The following is a 23,800-nucleotide window of genomic DNA, read 5'->3' as shown; positions in this document are numbered from 1 at the left end:
TTGTCCTTATGGGTAACACGAGTAAAGATCAGTAACACTGGTGATTTTTTGTGTCACTGGTGTTACTGTGTTTTTTTCTTTCACATTAAATTTAATGTTATGTAGTTCACTTTATGTTATCTAATGAGTGAGTTGCTATGGGTAGCAGGTAACCAGCATGTGATGTGATGTTGTATTACTGGCTGTGTGCCAGCCAGTCTTAAACATTATTAAATGAGTTGTGGTTTCAGACCTGGACATACTCCATACAAGAAAAGTAATAATGCTAAAGCACATATTTACTTGGTTAATTGTTGATAATAAAGTTTATTTGCAGTGCAAATGATATTAATATTACAAGGAAATTAGTAGATATGATAATTCCTCAAAATCATATTCATTCATACATGTTTTTGCACAACAAGACAATAATAACACAAAACATTTTATTACTTTTATGAAATGGATTTAATTTTTTTACACACATATTCAAGCTCTACATCAATCTAAGCCATTTCATCCTGATCACATGGTGTACAGCTCATATTCCTGAACTCTTCCTCCAGGCAGGCCAAAGCCAGACAATCCTGCTCTTCTTCATCTGAGTTCTGGAGATCAGGCCGCTCTACGCTCTGGACCTCCATGATCTCCTGGGCTGCACGGGACAGAGGACGACAAGATGAGCTGACACGACGAGTGCCGATGCTCTGGATTTGAGAGGAGCTCGGGGAACATCTGCTGAGAACATCTGCATGTAGAAACCAGATTTTATAAAGAAAAAATGAGTGGTGCTTTTCAAAAATCACCACCATGATGTTTCTAAGAAGATATACAATATTTATATAATTCTCTTCTATATTTTTTAAATTAAGTAATGAGTCTAAATCTTACTTTGAGCAACAGGGGAAAGAAAGTATAAATATCAATTTTGGTCGAAATGGAGGTTTTTATAAAAATAAGTACATTAAACCCTCATCTAGCGATACCAATGCTCTACATAGTCATGAAACATCTAAAATGATCTTTATTTGTACTTTTTCTGAGAGGTATGTAGTCCTGAATTCTTAAACTATTCCAAGATGCGTCTCCATCCACTTTTGGAATTAGAAAATAAAGTGCATGACTTGCTTGATTTTTAAAGAGTTATTAAGAGATAAAAAGTTTGGCACCTGATTGATGTTAAAAGAGTTATTAAGAGTGACAAGACTCCAAAATGATTTTCTTCGCGCTGACAGATCTGAAGCATGCACGCAGATGCGTGAGCCCGATATAATTACAGTTTTAAAAATATCTGTTTTGACAATAATTCCTGCAGATATAATCTGTTGTGTCTGAAGTCAATGTTTGGTGAACTGTTGAGAAAAAATATCTGATGTGTAAGGTTATATTAGATCCTTGCATTACAGTAGATCTAAAGCTGTCTGTCTCAATGTCAATCAAACAATAAAAGAAAGAAAAAAAGAAGAACATATATTTTTCCTATAGATATTGTTTTTGAGTTTGTGTGTGCCATGCGGTGATTTTGCTTATGAACTTTCAAAAATCTTTAACTGGACTTTTCTCAAAATGGACTTTGCTGACTCTGTCAACTTTAAACAGGAGTAGCTCCGTCATTATTTGTCAGATAACAACAAATTATACATCAATTTGAAGTTTTTTTAATAGAAAACGTCAAAAATCTTTTATTAAAAAATCAACAATTTTTTATTGCTTATTCCAACTCAATTTGCCAGCACAGGTCACATATAGGGCCCTATTTAAACGATCTAAGCGCATTGTCTAAAGCGCACAGCGCAACTTCTAAATGGGCGTGTACGAATCCACTTTTGCTAATTTAACGACGGGAAAAATGGTTTGTGCGCCGAGCGCATGGTCGACAAGGGTAGGTCCTATTGTAATGGGAGTATTTTGGGCGTAACGTGCAGTAAACCAATGAGAGTCACAGCTCTCATCCCCTTTAAAAGCAAGTTGCGCTGGCGTAATGTCTAATCCCTATTTAGATGATGGACTTTGTAAACTGAAAAACTAAGCGGAGGTAGAAGATCCCCAGTTTAAGATTAATGTTAAATAATTGTGTTGTTTTTCACTTGTTTTGAAATTGTTATTTTTTATTAAAACCTTTAAAACCCGTTTTCTTTTAGTCATGGAAGTAAAAAGCAGGCTTGTAATTGCTTTAAATGTATGGCTATCTAATATCATCAAAACATAATTTACAAGTATCTAAGATAAGGTTTGTACTCTAAAAATACTTTATTTGTAACAAACAGGAGATAAAGAATTTACAAACGGCTCTCCTCACGTTTCAGCACTTTGGACAGCGTTTTTTTTAGCAAAGAGTTTTTTTAAGCATTACTTAAAATTTTTTCTCATCTCACCATATCCACAGGTACAGAGTCATCATATACAATAAATCCGTGAGGTAGCATTACAAAAAAAAAAAACATTTAAAAACAGACGCATTTGTTCAAAGCAAAGCATTTATTTACTTACCAGGCTGCAGGTGAAGCAGCTCTTTGTGCCTTCAAACGTCTCATAATTAGTCCTCATTTATGTCCAAGAGACTCAATAATAATCTTTTACATTCAATCCTTTAATCTTTCATATTTAAAAGCATTTTTGTGCTGCTGCGCATTCATGTACCTTGTGATAAGCAAACCCGCGTTGTCCTCCCGTGTATAGGCGCATTTTACTAATGCGCTCTTTAAATAACAAAAAACACATTGCGCCATTGACTTTAGACTATATAGTTTTCATGTGCACTCGTCCATACTCTACACTGTCAGAAAAAAGGTAACTGGGGTTGTACCCTAAGTTTCCATTTTGTACCTTTACAGGTTTACAAAACATAAAACAATGTTTTGGTACATTACTGTACCTTAATGAATGTACAGTTACATATTTTGTACCCCTAACATTTAAATGGCACAATTTGGTCCTTAAAGGAGTAGTCCACTTTAAAGATGGGGCCCATTGACTTACTTTTTTTTCCTACTATGAAAATCAATGGACCGCATCTTTAAAGTGGACTACTCCTTTAACTCTTGCCCTGCCAATGACGAGTTTTTCAGGCAATCTGTATTTCTGCTATTATCCACTAGGTGGATTTACCCAACTTATAAAACCTGGAAGTATTCCCTTAGAGCAGAGGTTCCCAATCCTCAAGGTTCCCCTTACTTAACTTTAAATTCAAGGACCTTGTTTACATTGTTAAAGTTCCCTTTTGAGGCAATTCGTGCTGCGTCACTGCAGTGACACCTTAGGGGGTCGACGCCTCCAGGGGTAAGTGTGTCTGAATGTGTATATCAAAATGAACCAACGGTGAGGCTTAACAACAAAGACAGGGTGATGCGGGAGTCAGGAACTCTCTCGCTATCTGAAATATTGCCAAAGACCACATTACAGTGACGCAGGAAGTATGGCAAGGGAGACGCAGCGTCTCGTTCCCTTCTCAGGGAACAACAGTTACATACGTAACCCCAAGACGTTTATGTGTCAAACACAACTATGCAAAAAAGCTTTTTGCTATGAATCAATATTCACATACAGTACAGAAGATATAAGCATTTAAAGTGAACAGTTTAGCACGTGTGCTTACAAAGTCTAGAAATTTTATGACATTATCCTACACTACACAGAGAATAATATGGATTTTTTTCCAGAAAACTTCTTGCATAAAATAGATTCAAGCACTTTCAACTACCTGTATCTATACATGTATATTTTCAAAAACTTCCCAGGGCCTTGAATTTTTTACCCCAGATTCACAACCTTTAAGGATTTTAAGGACCCGTGGGAACCCTGTAGGAAAGAGTAAGCTAAGAGAAATCAAACACTCCCCGGGGTCGGGTTTAGCCGAGGTGGCATAGCCGGACCGAGCACGTATTAGCTGATACGGCTTCTTCAGGTTTGTGCTCGGGGACCGTCGGCTTTGTGAATCCCCCTGCGGCACAAGGTTCGATCTGGCATGTCTAACCTGACAGGGTTTCATGAGCTATAGAGAGAATGAAGGGAAGTGAGAGAGACAGAGAAGAGAGCATGCAAGGGATTTCTGACGATTTGATTTGCACCAGCAAACAGATTATTTTTCCCTCCTCTGCAGACCTGCAACCGATGACCAGAGAGACAGAAAGGAAAAGATGTTGAGCTATAGGCTGATAAAGCGAGCTCAGCTGATCCGAGCTGAGCGTTGAGGAGCGTGCCGTTGGCACACGGCAACACAGTAATCTCTTTATGAAAGCTCTGCCGCGTGTGCCGGCGCAGAATGCTGGGAATCAGCTCGGCTTTAATTACGTACTTCAGCCAATAAATCACACTGCAGCCTAACGTTAGCATGACTCTTATATGGCCGTGTTATTGATGTTTGCTTGGCCATAACCGTTGAGTCCAGCAGGGTGATGTAGACTTTTGGTAAATGACCGTTTAGTCACGGCAGAGATATGACATCAGACGGGCTCTGGGGTGACATTTTAAACGCACATTAAGCCTTATAAATCTGGATTAAACAATAGGGAATTTTTTGGGACACTACACATAAAATGTCTCTACTAGCTCAGAGATATTCTGTATCATACCTAATCCACCTTATGCTAGTTAAAAACGAGCTCCTGTATGGCAGAACATTGCGTATAATAGTGCAAAAGATCATGGGTTTGAACCCAGGGAACACACATACTTATAAAAAACTGTATAACCTTGTATTGCACTGCAAGTTTCTTTGGATAAATGTGTAAAAGTAATGTTATGTAGAAACTGTCTGCATGTCAATCATTTGTGTGTTTGCTAACATGACTTTTTGAGAAAAAGAAGCGTGGTGAAGCATTCGAAATGTCTAATTCAGCCTAGTTGCACACCAAAGAGAAATCAACAGACTTAGACTAAATGTTTTGATGTTGTAAACATTAAACTAAGTTTAGCATGACTTTTGGCATAAATATAGACCTTACATAAGGTAGAAGGCGTTTTTCATCTGATGCACTCAACACAAGATTGCTTAATAATGTCTTATTGTCTTGAAGTCCTGTATCTACACTTTTCAAAGCCCATGTTAAATTTTTCATACTTCTGTCCCTCACAATTTTGCTTTCATTTAAATAAATTAAATACCTTATTTTTCAGACTATAAGTCACACTTTTTTTTTAAAGTTTGGCAGGTCCTGAAACTTCTAGTAAGGTGCGACTTCACAATTATTTCATATGAACCAAGAGAAACCATTACCATCTACAGCCATGAGAGTACGCTCTGCTCCTGTATTTATGTAATCAATGGATTCAGTGATACAGAATGACTTTGGGACCTTTTTGAACTTGATTTGGCTTGTCGTGTTAATTTAACCAGTTTAGCCTTCAAAGTATGTTTTGTATGCTATTGTGTATCGTGTAAATAACTGTTTATGTTACTTTAACATGTAAGGACACCTATTCAGCCTGATGTTCTGTGCTATTGTTTAGTTGAATAACTTGCCTTTCCAGATTAGGTTCTTCATCTTGGATTTAGTGAAATCATTTTCTAAATAAACACAACGTATAGACCAATTTCGTGTTTGCAAACAAAGATGACGTTTTTTGTGGGCGGAGCCAAACTGGTTGCAGAAAGTGACTGCACCGCAGTAGGGTTGTGAAGTGTTTTAGCATTAAACCGTGATTTTTATGGGTCCGGTGTTCTGTTGAAGTCTGATTCCTTTATGTTTCCCTTTAGTGCAATGTTTCTTATAGCGTTTTAATCACGTTACGTTTATTTTTTAGATAGATAAAAAGTTTAAATGGCTTGGCTACTGATATGCATGTATGTAATGTATGTGTATTGTTCTTTTTTGCTAAATCAATTATTTTTACAGTCTGAATCGCTAAAGTACATATAAAAGCAATACTATCATGTATTATATATAATAGCGTTTATTCAATATTTCATAATTTTCCTGTTTACTATTATTTCTTCCTTATATTTATCTTACGTGTTTGTTCTAAAACTATTATAAAAGTATTATGTTTAAACATACATTAAAAAGGCCTGTTTATTTATTAATAACACTTTACATCATGTGTGTGTGTGTGCTATATTTATATATTTATTAAGTGTGTAAACATAATAATTTTAGAACAATCAGGAAGAAGACATAAGCTAAGATATAAGGAAATAAAAAGAAATAATAGAAAACGAAAAAATTATAAAATATTTAAAAAAATTATATTATTGCTTTTTCAGTATAAAAAAAACATTTATTCTGAATAAATTATAATTGTAACATGATAAAAACGCTATAAGAAACACATGGAGGGAACAGACTTCGACAGAACACCGGACATCTTCTCTACTTATTTTCTATTCTAATTATTAAAAGATTTCCAGATGATTTCCTCGCTCCATTCTGTCCGTTTAAGGGCTTATTGTAATCATAAACACCTACGTTTATCTTCAAATGATGTCTTCGACGATGGTATTCTATAAAAATGAAAGCCATCTTTTTTGGCATTCTTATTCTGAGACTTAACAGCACAACAGGACATTTTCTAGTGAGTTATCTTGCTCTTTTTACTCGTGTCTAATTCATTTCCACTGTTTTTCTGCAACCACATTGCGCGCGCAGCTTGAGGTGACGTAACTGTGACGTCTACTCTAAATTGGTCTATAGTCCGACTTATATATGTTTTTTCTCTTCAAAATGCATTTTTGACTTATGCGACTTATACTCAAGAGCGACTTACTGTATAGTCCAGAAAATACGATATGTAGTAACTAAAGGATTACTCAACTTTCATTAAAACAATCCTGATAATGTACCACTACCATGTCACCCAAGATGTTTATGTCGAAAATATATTTTTTTGAAGAAAACATTCCAGGATTTTTTTCCATATAGTGGACCTCAACAGTTTAAATGCAGCTTCAAAGCTCTCTGAATGATCCCAACCGAGGCATAAGGGGGTTATCTAGTGAAACGATTGTCATTTTCGCCAAAAAAAAATCACTTTAAACGCGCCAGCGTTACATCTGTGAAACGCACACTTGTGGACCATTTTAAACAATAAACTGACACAAAGACATTAACTAGTATCATTCCACATACAAAAACGTCTAAACGTTCCTCTTTCTCCACACTGGTAAACACTGAAGCGGTAGTTTCACATACGTCATGCGTGTTAGAAGAGAAGGTGTGGTTTAAAAGTAAGAGTCCTTTGAAGCTGCATTAAAACTGTAAACTGTTGAGGTCCACTAAAGTTCACTATGAAGAAAAATCCTGATATATTTTCCTCAATAAACGTAATTTCTTTTTGACTGAATAAAGAAAGACATAAACATCTTGGATGCCATTATCAAAAAGTATCTTTTTTTTCAAGAAAGTGAAATTTTTGTTCAACTTTTTTAACATGTAAAACTTGGTTGTATGTTCAAATTAAACAACTACATTATTTCAGCGGAATAAAATAAGCATTTACTATCACTAAGGTCTAAAGTGCAAGAAATGAAAGGTTTTGATGTTTTTATTGAATTACCTTGATGACTTGAGAAACTCCGGCTCTGTGATGATGCGTCACGACGCGGTGTGACTGAACGAAGGGGGCTTCTGATTGGTCGACTGTTGACCAGCACATTGACCAGCCCTTCATCTGCGTTATGCCGAAGACTGCTGCTGGGTCTCCAAAGATCCTGGACTCCAGCTACAATAAGAATAGAAATAAAACAAAGATCTTCACAAAAAGCAACATTGAGCAATTGATTAAAGAGCACCCATTTTCCAAATTAGATTTTACATTTTCTTTGGTGTGTAAATGTGTGTTAGTACATGTTTACAATAAGCAAAATTACAAATTCCAAAGTGATTTGATGAGGCGAGTTATTGTGTCCAACTAAAATCTCTTTTCTTGGACTACAATGAAGGTAAGAATTGTAGGCAACAGTTTATTTCCACAGCGAGTTGACGTGGACACAACAATCATTATCATAACTTCGCCCGCTTCTGACTCACAGCTACTAACTCATTTGCTACTAACTATTCAAACCATGATACAAACATGAGTGCAAAGTAATGCTTGTTGTTTGTCATTTTTACAATCACAAATGCAGACATGGTTTTATGTTTTAGTATCCTTACCTTACCAATCTGTTACGCTCTGCTCAAGCCGTGCTGGCAAAGCTGATCGATCAGCTTGATAATCTGCATTTTCTGAATCAGATTCAGCTCGTATTGATAAGGTAGTAAACTACGATACACATTTCCACCAGACGCTAGAGTTATTCGGCCAATCGCAACACGCTGAATAGCTGGCCAAATGGAGCGCAATGTTCATTTCAAAACTATAAGCTTTGTACAAAATCGTGAGGAGTGTTTCGGAGAGGCCGGCCATAAAGGAGCAACAGTAATGTACGGTATGTGGAAAATAATGTGTTTTTTAAACCATAAACCACACGTTGCGTTACACCATATACACACAAAATAACGTTATTTTTAGCAACATACTAGGGGGTGAATGCTAAATTATCATACTCGTCACTAAAAGAATTAAATTGCATTCAAGCTAGACTTTGAGCATGCAAATATTTTCCGGCAGTTACTGCGAATATTAGCGGGGGGCTGTTTGGGGGGAAAGTTCTTTGGTTTCGTCCATTTTTCAGTAGACAGAAAGGTCACGCCATCCAAACATGTTTTCTATTGGTCAAATGTCTCCATATGATATGAATTCGCAGGTCAGAGTTCCCCAGACTTGAACTTGTATGTGAAATATATTCGCATGATTTGAGTTTTGGTCTGACACATTCGCATGCGTACGTGTGAAAGTCATTGGGACGAAAAGTGTAGTGTGACCATCCCTTTACTGCACATTAAGATCTACATATTTACACAAAACCGTAAAACATTCTTAACTCTTTCACCGCCATTGACGAGATATCTCGTCAATTAAGAGAAAACGCTTCCCGGCCAATGACATGATTTTCCGTCTTTCCGCAATACCGCTATTATGGCGCCCTTCCACAACTTTTTAAACCCGGAAGTATTGCCCTATGGCAAGCGGCTGCATGTCCGTGTCTGTTTTAAAGATCGCTCTGAATGGGATCTCTATGAAAAGTCACAAAAATGGAATTATCTCTGCTTTTTGCTCAAAATGTGGTGTTTTTGCAGAAACCTACCCATATTCAAAAGCTGATTACAAAAGAACCACTGAAGGTAGGATGAAACGTTTTTTTTTTTTTTTTTTTTTTGAAAGCAGAGGGTCTGTTCTTTCATTTGGTATATTGTAGTTTATATATTTAAAGAAGAACATTTTCTGGAAGGCATTAAACTTTGGTGAAAATCATGAAAAACGCTGGCGCTGGCTGGCAACTTTTTTTTTAAACGCTGGCGGTGAGGCTGAATTCAGGTCGCTTTCTGACACACTTTACTACAATGTCGTTTCTTAAAAATTAGATTTTTGAGCATCATGTATAGATACTTTATATATTATATTAAATAAATAATACTAATTTTGCATTATAGAAATGGCAATGGGCACAAGGATGCTTAATTGCAATAAAAAATGACACAATGCAAAATATTTTTAATGGTTAATGCTAACGCTAATGGTGATTGGTGATGGTCAGCCTTTTTGCCAGTACAACCAACATTTTTTCTTTAACCTTGGTTTAAGTTTCTTGCTCAAGGGTATGATGGCAATAGCTCATTTCTCACTTTTATGGTTCAAAACAGCCCTAAGTCATGAACGCCAAACGCACACTGGATCTCAACATGGATACAACGAGTGTTTGAAGGTTAAACATGTGTGGCTTCTATCGGCATCTTAAACGCCTGCTGTAATTAAGCCTTTTTCTAGTTGAATGGCCGCTGACTCTCTCACTGCCCGTCAGGGACTGCAGATGCACAGACAGGCCGATAAAAACAGTTCGACTGTGACATGGAGACGAAAAAGAGGAAACACAAATGACTTTGCAGGAAATTGATGGATGGACGAACCAGCCAGTAAAAACAGAGATGACAGAGAGATGGAGCTAAAACAGAAGCATCATTAGGGCTTATTTTTCCTCCGTCTTCATTAACCTTGAAGCCAAATGAACAAACCAGACGTTTAATATTTTACGATATTACTTAACAACACCCTTTTCCATAATTATAAAAAATGACTTTGAATATTCAAATGATGCCTTTAAAGGATGTTGAATTGAACATTTTTTAGAGACGCTGACAGACGTCTATGTGTTGCGCGTGATGAAAGATGGCACCATCCATTAGTTTTAATGTTGGGAGAAAAATGGCTCAACTAAAGGATTTTTGCGCTATCTTCAGCTTTGAAATCAACATCAACTCTTCATTATGAAGTCAAACGTGCAGCGAGTCGAAACAAGGCCTGCGAATGTTCGTCCCCTGCGATTTTAACAGAACAGGGACGTGCACAGGAATTTTTAGGGGCAGTTGCTCTGACCTAAATGAAGGGCACCCCCCCCCCCAATTTTTTTTAACTCACGGCCTATATGAAGGACTGAGAATAACAGGGTCTTTATTAAAATCAGCAAACATGTTTGCCTAATGCCTACCAAAAAATTGTAGCCTAGGCTGTTTGTCTGCAAGCTGTAGCTAGCTGCTATCTGTCTGATTATTTAGGCTTAAACGTGGCAAACTCAGCCTAGATTCATAAAGATTTTAACAGAGGTGGAAAGAGTAGCCAAAAACTTTCCTCAAGTAAAAATACAAGTAACTGAATAAATAATTACTCAAGTAGAAGTAAAAAGTATGCAATGAAAATAATACTCAAGTAGCGAGTTACTAGTTACTCATGAAAAAATAAATCTAGATATACACACGCAAACACACGCACACGCACACACACACACGCACGAACGCACGCACGCACGCACGCACGCACGCACACACACACACACACACACTCACTCACTCACTCACTCACACACACAATACAGTGCCCTCCATAAGTATCAGAACTGTAAAGACAAGATTTTTCTGTTTGCTGTGGAGACCAGAAATTGGTAAGATAAATATCAGAATGTCAGAAGTTTAGAATGTCACATTTTATTAACCTTTGTTTATGTTTCAACACATACATGGTTTAACAACAAAGAACAACAGCATTAAATGCTGACGTATGTGTGTTGGACACAAATGCACACAAGTCAATCAAACTGATCCTACACATTTTATGCTTTTCATGTGTAAACAATCAGGACACAGCTAAGTGACCATTAAAAAAATAATGTGACAGATTCTGTACTTTTGTCTCATGTTCATCTTTTAATGTTTAGACATTTCTTGACTCCACAACAAACAGAAGAATACTTGTGAAGGGCACTTCTACAGTATAAACTGCAACATACACAAACAGTACAGAAAAAAGAATACAAACACAGAACAGAATAGACAAGCATTTCAAATTAACTCTAGTCTCAATGTTGATGTAGCTTATAGCTGAAATATCAGACAAGTAAACTGATAACAGTTTTGCATTCACTATGTATAAATTAGAAATCTCCTAAGATGGTCTGAGGACATTGACAGTTTACACTTACATAAAAATGATTTTAGACAAAACTCATGTTTTCTTACGTTGTCATGTCACGTGTGTTTTGTGAGAATCACTTACATCATACAGTACAGTATACAGCGAATCAGACGTCAATCATCGATGTATTTTCTTCAATCTGTGCTACAATGCTTCTGGAGGTTGCACGCGTGTCTGACGACGAACGATCGCGTGTATGTAATGGCGGGTACATGTGTGAAGTTTTGCTTTTAGTTAAAAGATTGGTAAATTAATTTCCACATCACCCAACACTGGTTATATTCTGCGTGTTTCTACATAGGTTACGAGTAAAACAGCTTCGGACGATTCGGTTTTTGCAGCGATCTGAACAATTCATTCAAACTGATTCGCGAACCAATTTTAAACGTTTGGCCCATTCGCTTTGTAAAGAACCGACTCAAAAGACTCGTTTATTTGCAACACTTTGTAAGGAATCGACTCAAACGAGTCATTAATTCGCGAATGCGCCAGAAACACAAGATAGCAATTTAAAAATAAAATACAAATTTCGTAATTAATTTAAATACAGTAACGAAGGAATGCTGCATAGTGTAAACGAAGTAAAAGTACAATTTATTTTTTTCCACCTCGTAAGGGCAACTTGAGTCGAGAAGGGCATATGGGCAGTTGCCCGGGCAACCTGAGCAACCCCCCTGTGCACGTCCCTGTAACAGAACAACAACTTTCGATCGATAACAACAACTTTGAAATGTTTGTGTGGAACGTGAACCAGAACCGAGAACTGGAACTTGTTTAAGACACTGAAGCTCATAACAAACGCCATCAATCCTTCCTGTGAGTCTTAACCCATCACAGTGTTTATATTTATGAATCAATGTTGCAGAATAACAGTCTCAAAAGTTATAAAAAATGCAAAAGCGCACATTTATATTCACATTCCCGCATATTTTTTTAGCTGTCGAGTAAAGATGCGAAAGGCTGAGAATTTATTTCAGCATTAAATCAGATATAAAATGACCTTTGTGTATTTTTTATGTGTTGTGAGGTTTTAAAACGGCATACTATATAATACGCCATATGTAATTCGCAGCATGCTTTCATGAGAACCTGACGCCGCTCAATTAAAGCGCAATAAACCTGATTTATTCAGACAGACTGTTGCTATATTCCCCGCTCCCTCCGTGCCCGTTATTGTGCATAACTTTACATTTTTCAAAAGTGTGGTAAAGAAGTCATCATGGAGAGAAGGAGGTTGTGTCATGACACTTTAAATCGAGTTGTTTAAAGATATATATTAGTGTTTACACTCAGTCTAATGGTCTTGCAAAGGTAACATTAAAACTGAAAAGCTAAAGGATAATACCAGCATATAAATAAATGTGTAAGCTAGCAGCTCTCTTCAATAGCCAATCCATCCAAGTATAGAATAATTAGGTATCTAAATAACATGAGCTGAACAAATGTACTGTTAAGAGAGATGGTCTATGGATTTCATTAGAGCACGCTTGTATATTTATTCTGGAGTGACATTCCTGCCTCGATTATGAAAATAAAAGCCTAAGGATGTATTTTTGCATTTACATTTATGCATTTAAAGGCACAATATGTAATATTCACCACTAGAAGTCATCCTAGTAAAACAAAATCGCACTGTGGAATGATGTGAAATGTCGTTTTTATCTCCATTTGGTAATCAGTCTGACGGGACTCATAAATTATGTTCATGGATGATGTAATAAATTTGACCCTGGACTAGAGGTCTTCACGAAAACCCGAGGTCCGACTCAAGACCGAGCTGGTTTGGGTCTTAAAGTTTCATGTGTGCCTTGGACATCGAGTGCATTGAGTCATTTTCCAACCCTTTCTCTGTTTGTCAAGAGCACTTGCAACATCGTGTAGCTGGCGGTAGGTTAATTTTCCTTGAGCCAGACCTGTCAATCAATTTTGAATGCACATTTTTGCAGTTCCCTTGGGCTTGTCGTCAGATAACAAACGAAAATAAACAGAGCAGCGTGCCAAATTGGTTGCAAGGCCAACAAGGTTTCCTTCTGTCTGACTGGTGCGTGTGGGGATGCAGACTGCACACACGTCAGTGCCGTTTACATTTGGGTTAATTAAAAAGTGATTCGGGTCATTTTGGATCGGGTACAATTCTTTTGGAAAAATCTTTCCCAAGAAGACCTCTATCCTCCACCATAAAACATGTCATAATTTTTGAAATTGAGATTTATACATCATCTGAAGGCTAAATAAATAAGCTTTCTATTGATGTATGCTTTCTTATGAAGGACTCCTTGCAAAATTATTTAACAAACTGGAATCTGAGGGTGCAAAAAAAATAATAATAATATTGAGAAAATTGCCTTTTTAAAAATCGAAAATTTCTTAGCAACACAAATGACGAATGATAAATATATTTTTGATATATTTATTGTTGTAAATTTACGATCAGCTTCTCCATATAACATCTTGCGAGAGTGACAAGAAAGTAATGCTTTCGGAGCTTCTCGCGAAACTTTGATGTCATACAGTACAACGACCGGTCTGTGCAGCGCTGCATGAAGTTGAACACACGTATAATTTCTACCACATTTAAAGTGGAAACCAAAGATAATGTGGACACGGCCCATTGACCAGCGACCTTAAACGTTATTTTTTTTAAACTGTGACTTCTCTGAATTTAAATATTGTTAAAAACATTAGGAATAATTAAGTATAGAAGTACACAAAATACATAACATTGTGCTAGTAGTTTTTGAAAATTTTAATGCAAACATCTTTGCATCCAAACGCCTTTAAGCGACTTGTGCATTGTATTTGTGACCAGTTCATTTAAAAGTATTTGTTTTAGGGGTGATTGACAGTTCGTGCCATAGCTACGCCTAGGATGTGCGTAGCTCTGTGTAGCCTGGCGCGCACCTCTCCAAAAATATAACAACACGTCCATTCTACGCGGACTGCAAGCACTATGATTCGTTTGCTTGAACCCCTTCCGTCAAGTCAAAAAAATCTGCATTGCATTTCTTCATACGCATTTTTTGCTTGTGACAGTATAAACAAAGGTTGGTAAAGTTGAGAAGTGATATTTAACTCAAGCTGCAACAATAGTCGCTGTCTATTTATCACATGCCTGCTGCTTTTTTGGCTTTGCCATGATACTGTGTATACACCATGACATGACCGGTGTGAACATTGCCTACTAGTGATCCATATGTGTAAGTGCACGGCATCAAGGCTATGGCCCTAAGCGGGCCTTTTAAGCTACAAGAAAGTTGTTAAAATTAGATTTTTTAACCAATATCCACGCTTATGTTTCTGTAATTTTAGGAGCCCGATTTAAAGGTTCAGCTGAGGTCATAAAAGGCAGAGTTTTTTAAGTTCGAGAGAACTCTAAACCCAAGTCGTTTTAAATAAGATTTATGTTCTGTACACTTATAGAAGTGTGAAGAGAGGGATGACATGCTGTGAGTTTTATAGAGAATAATGTGCTGTTTGCACGATCACTCTGGGCTATAGTGAATCCTGCAGTCACAGGAGAAAAACTTCTCTGTTAATGTAGCTGCCAATGAGGCTCATTAATCTCAGTCTCTGATGTCACACCCATGGACTGCCCACTAGCACATGCACATTTACTAGACTTATTTAATGTATAAGCAACTTTCCTGGCCAGTAACGCCAACGTCACGGTTTCAACCCTTGGGAATGCACATACTGATGTAATGCACTGTAAAGCACTGCAAGTCAATTTAGATTAGTGTGTTTAATAAACTCATTTATGTAAATTAATTTCATTGAAATAAAAGCCAATTGGCTTGCCTTATGCCGTTTTTTTGCAAGATGCCATATGCAATGACCAATTCTCTGAACTCCTTACCAAATGTACTATGGTTTTCAAGGCTTTGAAATAATTTAGCTTAAGAAAGTATACTTAATCCTTAATTACTGTATTTCTCAGACTCATCTGTCCTAAACATAAAAATAAGCTGAGACAACACTGTAAAAATAAAATGCAGCATGAAGTTAATGATGTTGATTTGACAAAATTGCTGAATTTTTTGGACTGTAGGTCATTTCATTCAGACAACAGCTTTCTATTTCAATGAGTGTTTATTAAACTCCATGACTATCAAAAATCTGACAACATGAGACACAACGAGGACGAAAGACAAATATTAATAAACGCTTCCCAATGCATAAAACACAGGGTGGGTTTCTTTAAATAGTTTTTTAGAGATGGAAACAAAATCATCCTCTCTGCAATCACTGCAGAAATATATTTTACCCGGGACACTTTAAACGGAGTGCAACTTGTGGCAAACCTTCAGGCCAAACAATGTATAATCCTCTGTAATCAGAAATATATGGCTTTGTTTTGCCAGAATTGAACTCTTATCTTGTTTGTGTACAAACCCAGAGAACAATCTGTGCTGCTTCGTCTTTCTCTCGAGGTCTGAGCTGGAATTGGGCTGGGCTGTAGATCCCCACTTTTCAGTCCCAATGTGAAGAACCCCTCCAGGCCTTGGTCCTGTCCAGGCTGGACGTCCTGTCGCTGGGCTAACGAAATAAGGGCCTGGGGTGGAAAACAGACATAAACACCATCACACAAATCAGTCTTGTTTTTGATTTGCTAATTTAAAGATAACGCAACATTTAAATACATTTCTTTCATGATGAATGGCTGCTCATGTTCTGCATTTAATTTATTTTTGCACAATTTTAGTCATGAACAAATACAGCTGAAGTGTAAGCAACATGCAGGGAGCTATTTTGTTGCCAAAAGACAAGGAAATATCATAGAGGAACCCTGTGGCATAGAAAGATTTAATTTACCAAGAACTTCATTTACTAGTCCATACAGTGGTGTAAAAAAGTGTTGGCCCCCTTCCTGATTTTTTTCTGCATGCTTGTCACATTTTCAATGTAAATATTAAATAAAGATTACACAAGTAAACACAAAATGCAGTTTTTAAATAAAAGTTTTTATTATGAAGGAAAATAAAATCCATACCCTGTGTGAAAGAGTGCTTGGGAAACTTTGGGGAAGAAACTGACAAAACTGTGGACTGACGAGACAAAAGTTGAACTTTTTGGAAGGTGTGTTTCCTATTACCTCTGGCGTAAAAGTAACACAACATTTTACAAAAAAAATCATACCACCAGTAAAATATGGTGGTGGTAGTGTGATGGTCTGGGGCTGTTTTGCTGCTTCAGGACCTGGAAGATTTGCTGTAATAAATGAAATCATGAATTCTGCTGTTTAACACAAAATCCTGAAGTACAAGTCCGCCCATTTGTTCGAGACCTCAAGCTGAAGCAAACTTTGGTTCTGAACCAAAACACACCAGCAAGTCCACAGCTGAATGGCTGAAGAAAAACAAAATGAAGACTTTGGAGTGGCCTAGTCAAAGTCCCGATCTCAATCCTATTGAGATGCTGTCGCATAACCTTAAAAAGGTGGTTTATGCTCGAAAACCCTCCAATGTAGCCGGATTACAACAATTCTGCAAAGATGAGTGGACTAAAATTCCTCCACCGCACTGTAACTCATTGCAAGTTATCACAAACTCTTGATTGCAGTTGTTAAGGGGCTTAAGGGGGTCGCACACCGGACGAAAAGCGCAACGCTGCGTCACGTCTAGGACAACTCTGAGGTATTGTACACCGGAAGTGCACATTAAATAGCGTAAGCTTAGTCAGATAGCATCTACTTCAAAATGCCAAATATACGTTAGCAGCCAATGTTAATCACTAAGAATTAGGGACAAATGTGATGTTATTTAATGTTAAAGGAACAGTATGTATGATTGTGGCCAAAACTGGTACTGCAAAACTTGTGGCTTAAACTGGTACTGCAATCGCACAACAGGTGGCCAATACACAACATGACAACATAAACATCAGTTGAGGGCTGCAAATCCAATTTTTAAATGACAAAATCCTGGCCGGACCACTGTTGTCAGTGATATAAGAATTTGAAATGAAAATTATTTCTTAATGTCGAGTGACATATCAGGACCATTTTATGATTAATTGATATAAATTTCTTACATACTGTTTCTTTAAACTATGTGAGTGGCGCTCTGTGGCATGACAGGGATTTGATCAGTGTACTGAGTCACAGCAGACAGGTGCCGCCATTTTTAGAAAATAATGTATTGTGTTTTTAGATTCATGGCGCGGCACTGCGCTTCTTGTCCGGTGTGCAAACCCCTTTAGGGTGGCCCGACCAGTTATTAGGTTTAGAGGGTAAGCACTTTTTAAACAGGGCCAATGTGTGTTTGGATTTTGTTTTCCCTTCATATTTACATTTGTTTGATGATCTGAAACATTAAAGACTGACAAACATGCAAAAAAATAAATCAGGAAGGGTCCAACACTTTTTAACACCACTGTATATCATGTTTTCATTTGTCGAGTAGCGAATGAGCACTGCTTTTTCTCTCATGCGCTTTAAAATAAAGGTCAAATTGCACTCGTCACATTCAGATGTAATGTAGCATTTGGACAGACCAAAACGCTTTTAAAGAAATTATATATCTTTTTTTACCTTGTAAGGAAATGAGAAACAATTATGTTTGATTGGTTCCCGGCTGGTGTCCTTTAAATGGGAAATGAGGTCGTGAATAAAAAAATATCGGCGGGTGGTAATTAAGGACACAATTTTCTGATCGTCAGACAAAAGAGCAAAGATAAGGCAGCTCTCCAATCAAACGTTTAATTTCAGGTGTTTAATATAACTCTCTCTGTCTCTCTCTGATCTCGTAGCCGGATGAAGAGCTCTGTTTCCCGTGGTCTTCATCAGCAGTGTGGATCTGAGGGTCTTTCCTGTTATTATCTCTCACACAGCACGAAATCCACAATTAAATTAGATACGAGTAATATCTAACTGATTAAGTCTTTAGTATCCAAGAGTTTCCCACAGGGCTATTCAATATGAACTATGGAATTCCTTTTCTTCCGTTCTCGAATTTTTTTCGGCTCTCTGTGCTTAAATATTTCCAGCAGTGTTCGGAAAAGCTCCATTTCCTAGAATAACATTAATGGCTGTATTGCCCGCTGACAGCAAATGTACAGAAATCCCCATCATGATTCAGAATTACTGCTTTTGGAAAGCGTAGACAACGATATGAAATTCAGATTACTTAAATGATGCGTCAGTCGACTACAACTGAGTTTACAGCAAAGTGGGTGAATCTCACAAAAACATTAAACCTCAGGTTTGAAAAGCAAAGATTTCCATTGGATATGGGCTTAAAATCTCTTTTTTTATTTTATGGTCTCACATTATACACAGAATAGCTATAAACACGTACTGCTTATCTGTGTGCAGGTCTTACAAATGCAAATTCATTGACAGTATACAGGCTGCATGCAATACAAAACATCTGATCACCTGGGAAGATTCTGTTAACAGGCCCGACTCCGGCTCTGAGAGACACCGGAAAGACAAGAGAGCATCTGAGGAAGAGGTCGCGGCAGGACGGGGTGAGGAAGCAATGTTCTTCATCACTTCTGAATCATTGATACATCTCAGTTCTTCATCCGAGGAGTCTTCCTCACTGGGCACCAGGCAAACATCATCCCCTGTCATTTCTTCCTCTGAATCTGAGAGGTGACAAACACAGAAATGGTAATGAAGAGCAGGAGAGAGAGGACATTGAGTCAGGGAGGAGATGGAGTCTAGCGGTGAGGATACAAACATGTGCCTTATCTAACGGCCCTCGTTGAGAAGCCTGGACATGGTCTAACAGAGCTTCCCTGCCTCTTGCATTAATAATGCTTATCTTCCACAGTTTGAAGTTTCCATCATTCTGCAAGTCAGCAAATAATGGAGAAACAAACTCTGTGTGAATAAAGGGTTATGTCTGTGGGTTGGACTTGTGTTTGACAAGTCACACAGAGACTGGATTATTGTAATTTACAATGTGTTTTTCAATGTTGCAATATTAGTCGGAAAGCAATCAATCATGTCCGTATAATTGATTATTTTACCATGGTTCAAAGTGTTGTTAGGCACCACATGAAGCGCTTTACATCCTACTTACACCAACTTAGCATTTACATTTATGCATTTGCAACTTACAGTGCACTCAAAACTTTGCTGGCTATGCATTGGCTGGCTTCGTTTTGGCGTAATCCAGTCAAAAGCCTATGGTGCGCTGAATGACACCTGGCTTACCAAATGTGCGCTTCCAGGACATTTTAAGTTGTCAAACCTTATCTGAGGACTTGGCAACGCCACCCAGCATAAGGGAGTGTCTTGCATGTATTTTGTGAACGTGAGCGTCTCTTTTATCATTAACAGTTTACAGCAGACAGTTATTTTGACAAAACACGTGATGCACATGGTTCACATGACGCAACAAACACATATTTAGAAAATACGTGCAACACACGACACATAATTTGCGCTCCTCGAGAAGCAGTCACGAGCCACCACTGCCTTTTACCTTAATAATGCGTGTTATTATTGCCTTACTACTGTTTCTGTGACGTGAATCATGTGAGACAGAAATAAGAGGTAAATATAAGACTTGAACTTGAGCAAAAATGTTCTGCGCATGTGCACAAAGTATTTTTGCATTCGATTGAGAAAATACGATTCACGTGTTTACATGCATACTTTTCTCCTGCTGATCAGATCATAGATCGGACTACAACACCCCCTTCAATACGATCCAAATTTGCATCCGATTAAGGTGTTTACATGAAGGCTTTTCAATCCGATTGAGCCATTAATACGAGTTCAAATGGATTATTTGGTTGCATGTAGACAGAGCTACTGTGTATAAAACCAGAGTCGATCGGAGAACGAACGCACTAAAGTGCATGTGCCATGTCAAGCACTGTCATGAACCGTCTTCTTATATTTGAAATGTTTGCTCAGAAAGCAGAGATGATAGCAAAGGAGCAATGCTAATGTCAAGCCCATTGCACTGAATGGGCAAACAGTCTTTACGTTTTTCTTGAATCAGATTACATTATAAAGCTGTAATGTAAAGTCACCGTGCACCAGGATAGCAAGCAGACTTCTAAATCTGAAAAAAATGAGTGGATTAAGCCCTTTTAATCGGCAAGAGAGGAATAGAAAGAGAGGTAACTTTTACTGCTTCTGCTCTATCTAATAGAAAGTAAAGAAATTTACATAAACCATTATAACACCAGTCACATTTATAATCTCAAGACCTGCATTGTCTATTGTATTCAATAGAGTTTGACTCTTTCTACACCTTTCACAATCTTAATAAATCCTTTTAAAGGGGTCATCTTGCTCCATATATCAGTGCAAATACAGTGTCTGCTTTGTTCATGGCAGAGAGTTTAGTGTCATTGGATTTATGAAATATAATTTGAAATTATTATAAATGTTGTGGGAAACACTGCAAGAGCATGGTCAAATTATGGTACTGCAACACCAGGCTTGTTATAATTAACACTTTACATTTATTTTTTTATGCATTTGGTTTCCAAAGTGTCATTTTTATCAATATGTGTGTGTTCTCTGTGAATCAAACCCTTAACTTTTACCATGGGTTTACACCAGCCGCGTTTGAGGCGTCAAATTCGCGTCTACCGTGTCTAGTTTGCTGCTTGAACATCGTGAGTTTACTCGCTTCATTCACACGTGAAAGTTGCGTGTGAAATTCTAGTCATCAATACATTCACCTGGAAATTCGCATCATGTGAGGGCGACTCTGCTTGCTTTCTGTATTCAGATCACTATAAGAGCAAGCTCCTGTTTGGTAAATGTTTTTCCGCCAAAGTTCAAATTTTTCAACTCTCGCGTTTCCTGAACTAGACGCACGAATGAGGTGGAATCACGTCTACCGTACCAAACGCGTGTCAAGCGTCTTCACATTGACTTAACATTGAAATTACTCGCGCTTGACGCCTCTACCGCGGCTGGTCTGAACGCATTATTAGGCTTGCTAACTTGATGGTCTACCTACTAACCTACAGAAACAGCTGTACAAGAAACAATCTTTCATTGTTTACTTCACTGACCAATGTTGGCTCGAGCATTTAAAGTAAGTAAAGTAAAGTAAACTTGCTATAATTTTTAACTCGTACCATTAACCAGTTAAAATCCTACTGACCTGAAATGTTGAGGTGTAAGGAAAGTGTTGTAGTTTTAGGTGACCTCCGTGCACTCTTTAACCATTTTGAAGCTGGGGGTGTATTGTTCCCATCAGTGTGACTCTTGATGGAGTCAGGTGATGCTGTTTTTAATGATGCTGATGATTGATTAGATTGTGATGTTGAATGTTCAAGTCTACGATTCACAGAGAAGGAAGCCAATCTAGATGTTGAGATTGGAGCATCTGGAGGTTTTGGGCTTTGTTTAGCGAGAAGCAAAGGCGAATGCTTTCGAGTAGATGGTAGGCTGCCAGGAGAGGGAACAACATCATGGTCTGGACTGGTTGGTTTCAATTCTCTTCTCAGGGACAAAGAAGATGATGGTGAAGGCTTCTTCATTTGTGCTGTAGAAGATCTTGTCCATGATTCTGGTTCTGGAGAGTCACTGAATGTGGTGGACAGCATTACGTGAGAGGAACATTCAACTTTTCGGTCTTCCCTTGGAACATTTAGAAATGATTCTGAACTTGATTCCTGGAGTAAAGGAGAGCTTTCAGATTTTGGCAAAGGTGATGGAAATCGGTCAGTCTCTTTTGATGGCGGCCAGAGCTCAAGGGAAGAGTTGAGCTTTGTAGCTTTGGTCATCTGAGATGGAGTGGAAGTTGCAATCAAGCATCCAGATTCTTCTTCTACACTTTGGTCATTAATGGATGCAAACCTTTTGGTGGAAAACATGCAGAGTCTTAATTTTGCTTATAAAAATACAAAAAAATGTTATATCAAATTGTGGACAGGCATGTTTGTTGACAAAAAGGGTATCAACTAATGTTATTTTTACCAATTAAAATTGAATGGTAAATGGTACTGTACATATCAGTGATGCGCGGGTTGATCCAAAATGAGCAGGTGCCTTACTGTATGAGTAATCCAAAAATATTTTTAATGATATTCGGGTCGCGGTCAGTCAGGTCGTTTAAAATAAAGATGCCAATTAACTATTTTAAACAATTACTAAAAATGTGGGCCAGAAAGTGGGTCGGGTACAATAAATATCTATTATATGCATATATATATATATATATATATATAAACAATATCCACCTTTAGTATATAGACAAAATTTGATTGAATTATTTGTGTTTAAATTTTCTAGCAGGTGTTACAATAAAGGTAGGTCCCACAAACCAACCTTAAGTTTTCATTTGTAATAGAGATGTGCCTGTTAATCGTGTAAAAAATTATTCATCTAACTTAAATATTTTTTGAATGATAGAGCCAAAGCCAAAAAGCATTACTTTGTGCACCGCTTTCCCCTACATTATGATAAAAGTTTCATATTTTGTTGAACTATTCCTTTACAACTTGTGCAAAATAACAGTGCCTTGGTAAATCCCCTACTTTTAAGTTTAGTTGTGACTGCATAAAACTGTAGTTATGTCAGCTTGGGAAAAAAACTTCCAGTTTAATAATACGTGAGCTCTCATTTCATGGTGAACACCTTTCTTTAGCTTCCTTTTTAAAAGTCTTGCCTTGATCTTGAATTTCTTACATTTCATTTTTCTCTTCGACTCCCAAGGATCTATACGTTGTAGCATCCGTATCCATCTGGAAAAATTTAAGTGACAATAAAACAAACTCAGCTCCAAAAAAAAAAACAATAACATTTTACACAGGAGAAATGGAGGATGCTACATCTGTAAAGAAACACCAGAATTGTTTTTTGTTTTTTGTTTGGCTACAGACCAGCAGTACATCGCAGGGACTTCACAATTACCTCATCTATCTCTACGATGCTCAAACAGGATTCTGCAGGGCCGTTCATTTTCCCATCATCCTCTGCGGGTGCGAAGAGAGAAGCGAAGTACTTACGTAGCTCCATCTGCTCCTCTGCAAATCAGAGAGACCAATGAATGAGCAAATGATCTGAGAGGCGGTAAACTAGATTTATTTTCACATTTAAACACTAAAACATAACCAGCTCAACGATCAGTAATGCCAAACTGTTGTGAATGTGCCACTTTAGTCATAATAGAAAGTGACAGATCTCTAACTAAAAACACGTAAAGAATCGCCAGCCAATGTAATTTGTATTTTCAGAGTAAAGCTGCATATTCAGTGAGAAATTGATTGGATTGTAAAAAAATTGTGCGTTCCAGAATGAGAGTCAGATTTAAATATAAGTTTATGGTGGATTGCAAAGGGTTGCTAAGTTTCTCAAACACCATCTTTTGGCTTTCTGACATGCAGTCAGCTCAGTCAA

General features: G+C 37.5%; 1 protein-coding gene across 1 annotated transcript in view; it reads right to left on the bottom strand.

The window, feature by feature from the left end:
• Positions 1-393: 393 nt before the first annotated feature.
• zbbx (zinc finger, B-box domain containing) overlaps positions 394-23,800 on the bottom strand; it is a 73,378-nt gene continuing 49,971 nt past the window's right edge. Inside the window, exons 12-18 of the mRNA XM_073815689.1 lie at positions 23,315-23,427; positions 23,090-23,145; positions 21,561-22,258; positions 18,857-19,068; positions 15,874-16,033; positions 7,471-7,635; positions 394-727 (exon numbers count right to left, since the gene is read on the bottom strand). Coding sequence (XP_073671790.1) covers positions 486-727; positions 7,471-7,635; positions 15,874-16,033; positions 18,857-19,068; positions 21,561-22,258; positions 23,090-23,145; positions 23,315-23,427 — 1,646 coding nt within the window. The 3' untranslated portion in view covers positions 394-485. The remainder of the gene's footprint in view (positions 728-7,470; positions 7,636-15,873; positions 16,034-18,856; positions 19,069-21,560; positions 22,259-23,089; positions 23,146-23,314; positions 23,428-23,800) is intronic.

This window comes from Paramisgurnus dabryanus, chromosome 9 (genome assembly GCF_030506205.2).
Source record: "Paramisgurnus dabryanus chromosome 9, PD_genome_1.1, whole genome shotgun sequence".
Lineage (NCBI taxonomy): Eukaryota > Metazoa > Chordata > Actinopteri > Cypriniformes > Cobitidae > Paramisgurnus > Paramisgurnus dabryanus.
The sequence above is the reverse complement of the archived record's forward strand: the minus strand, read 5'-3'. Positions and strand labels throughout refer to the sequence as shown.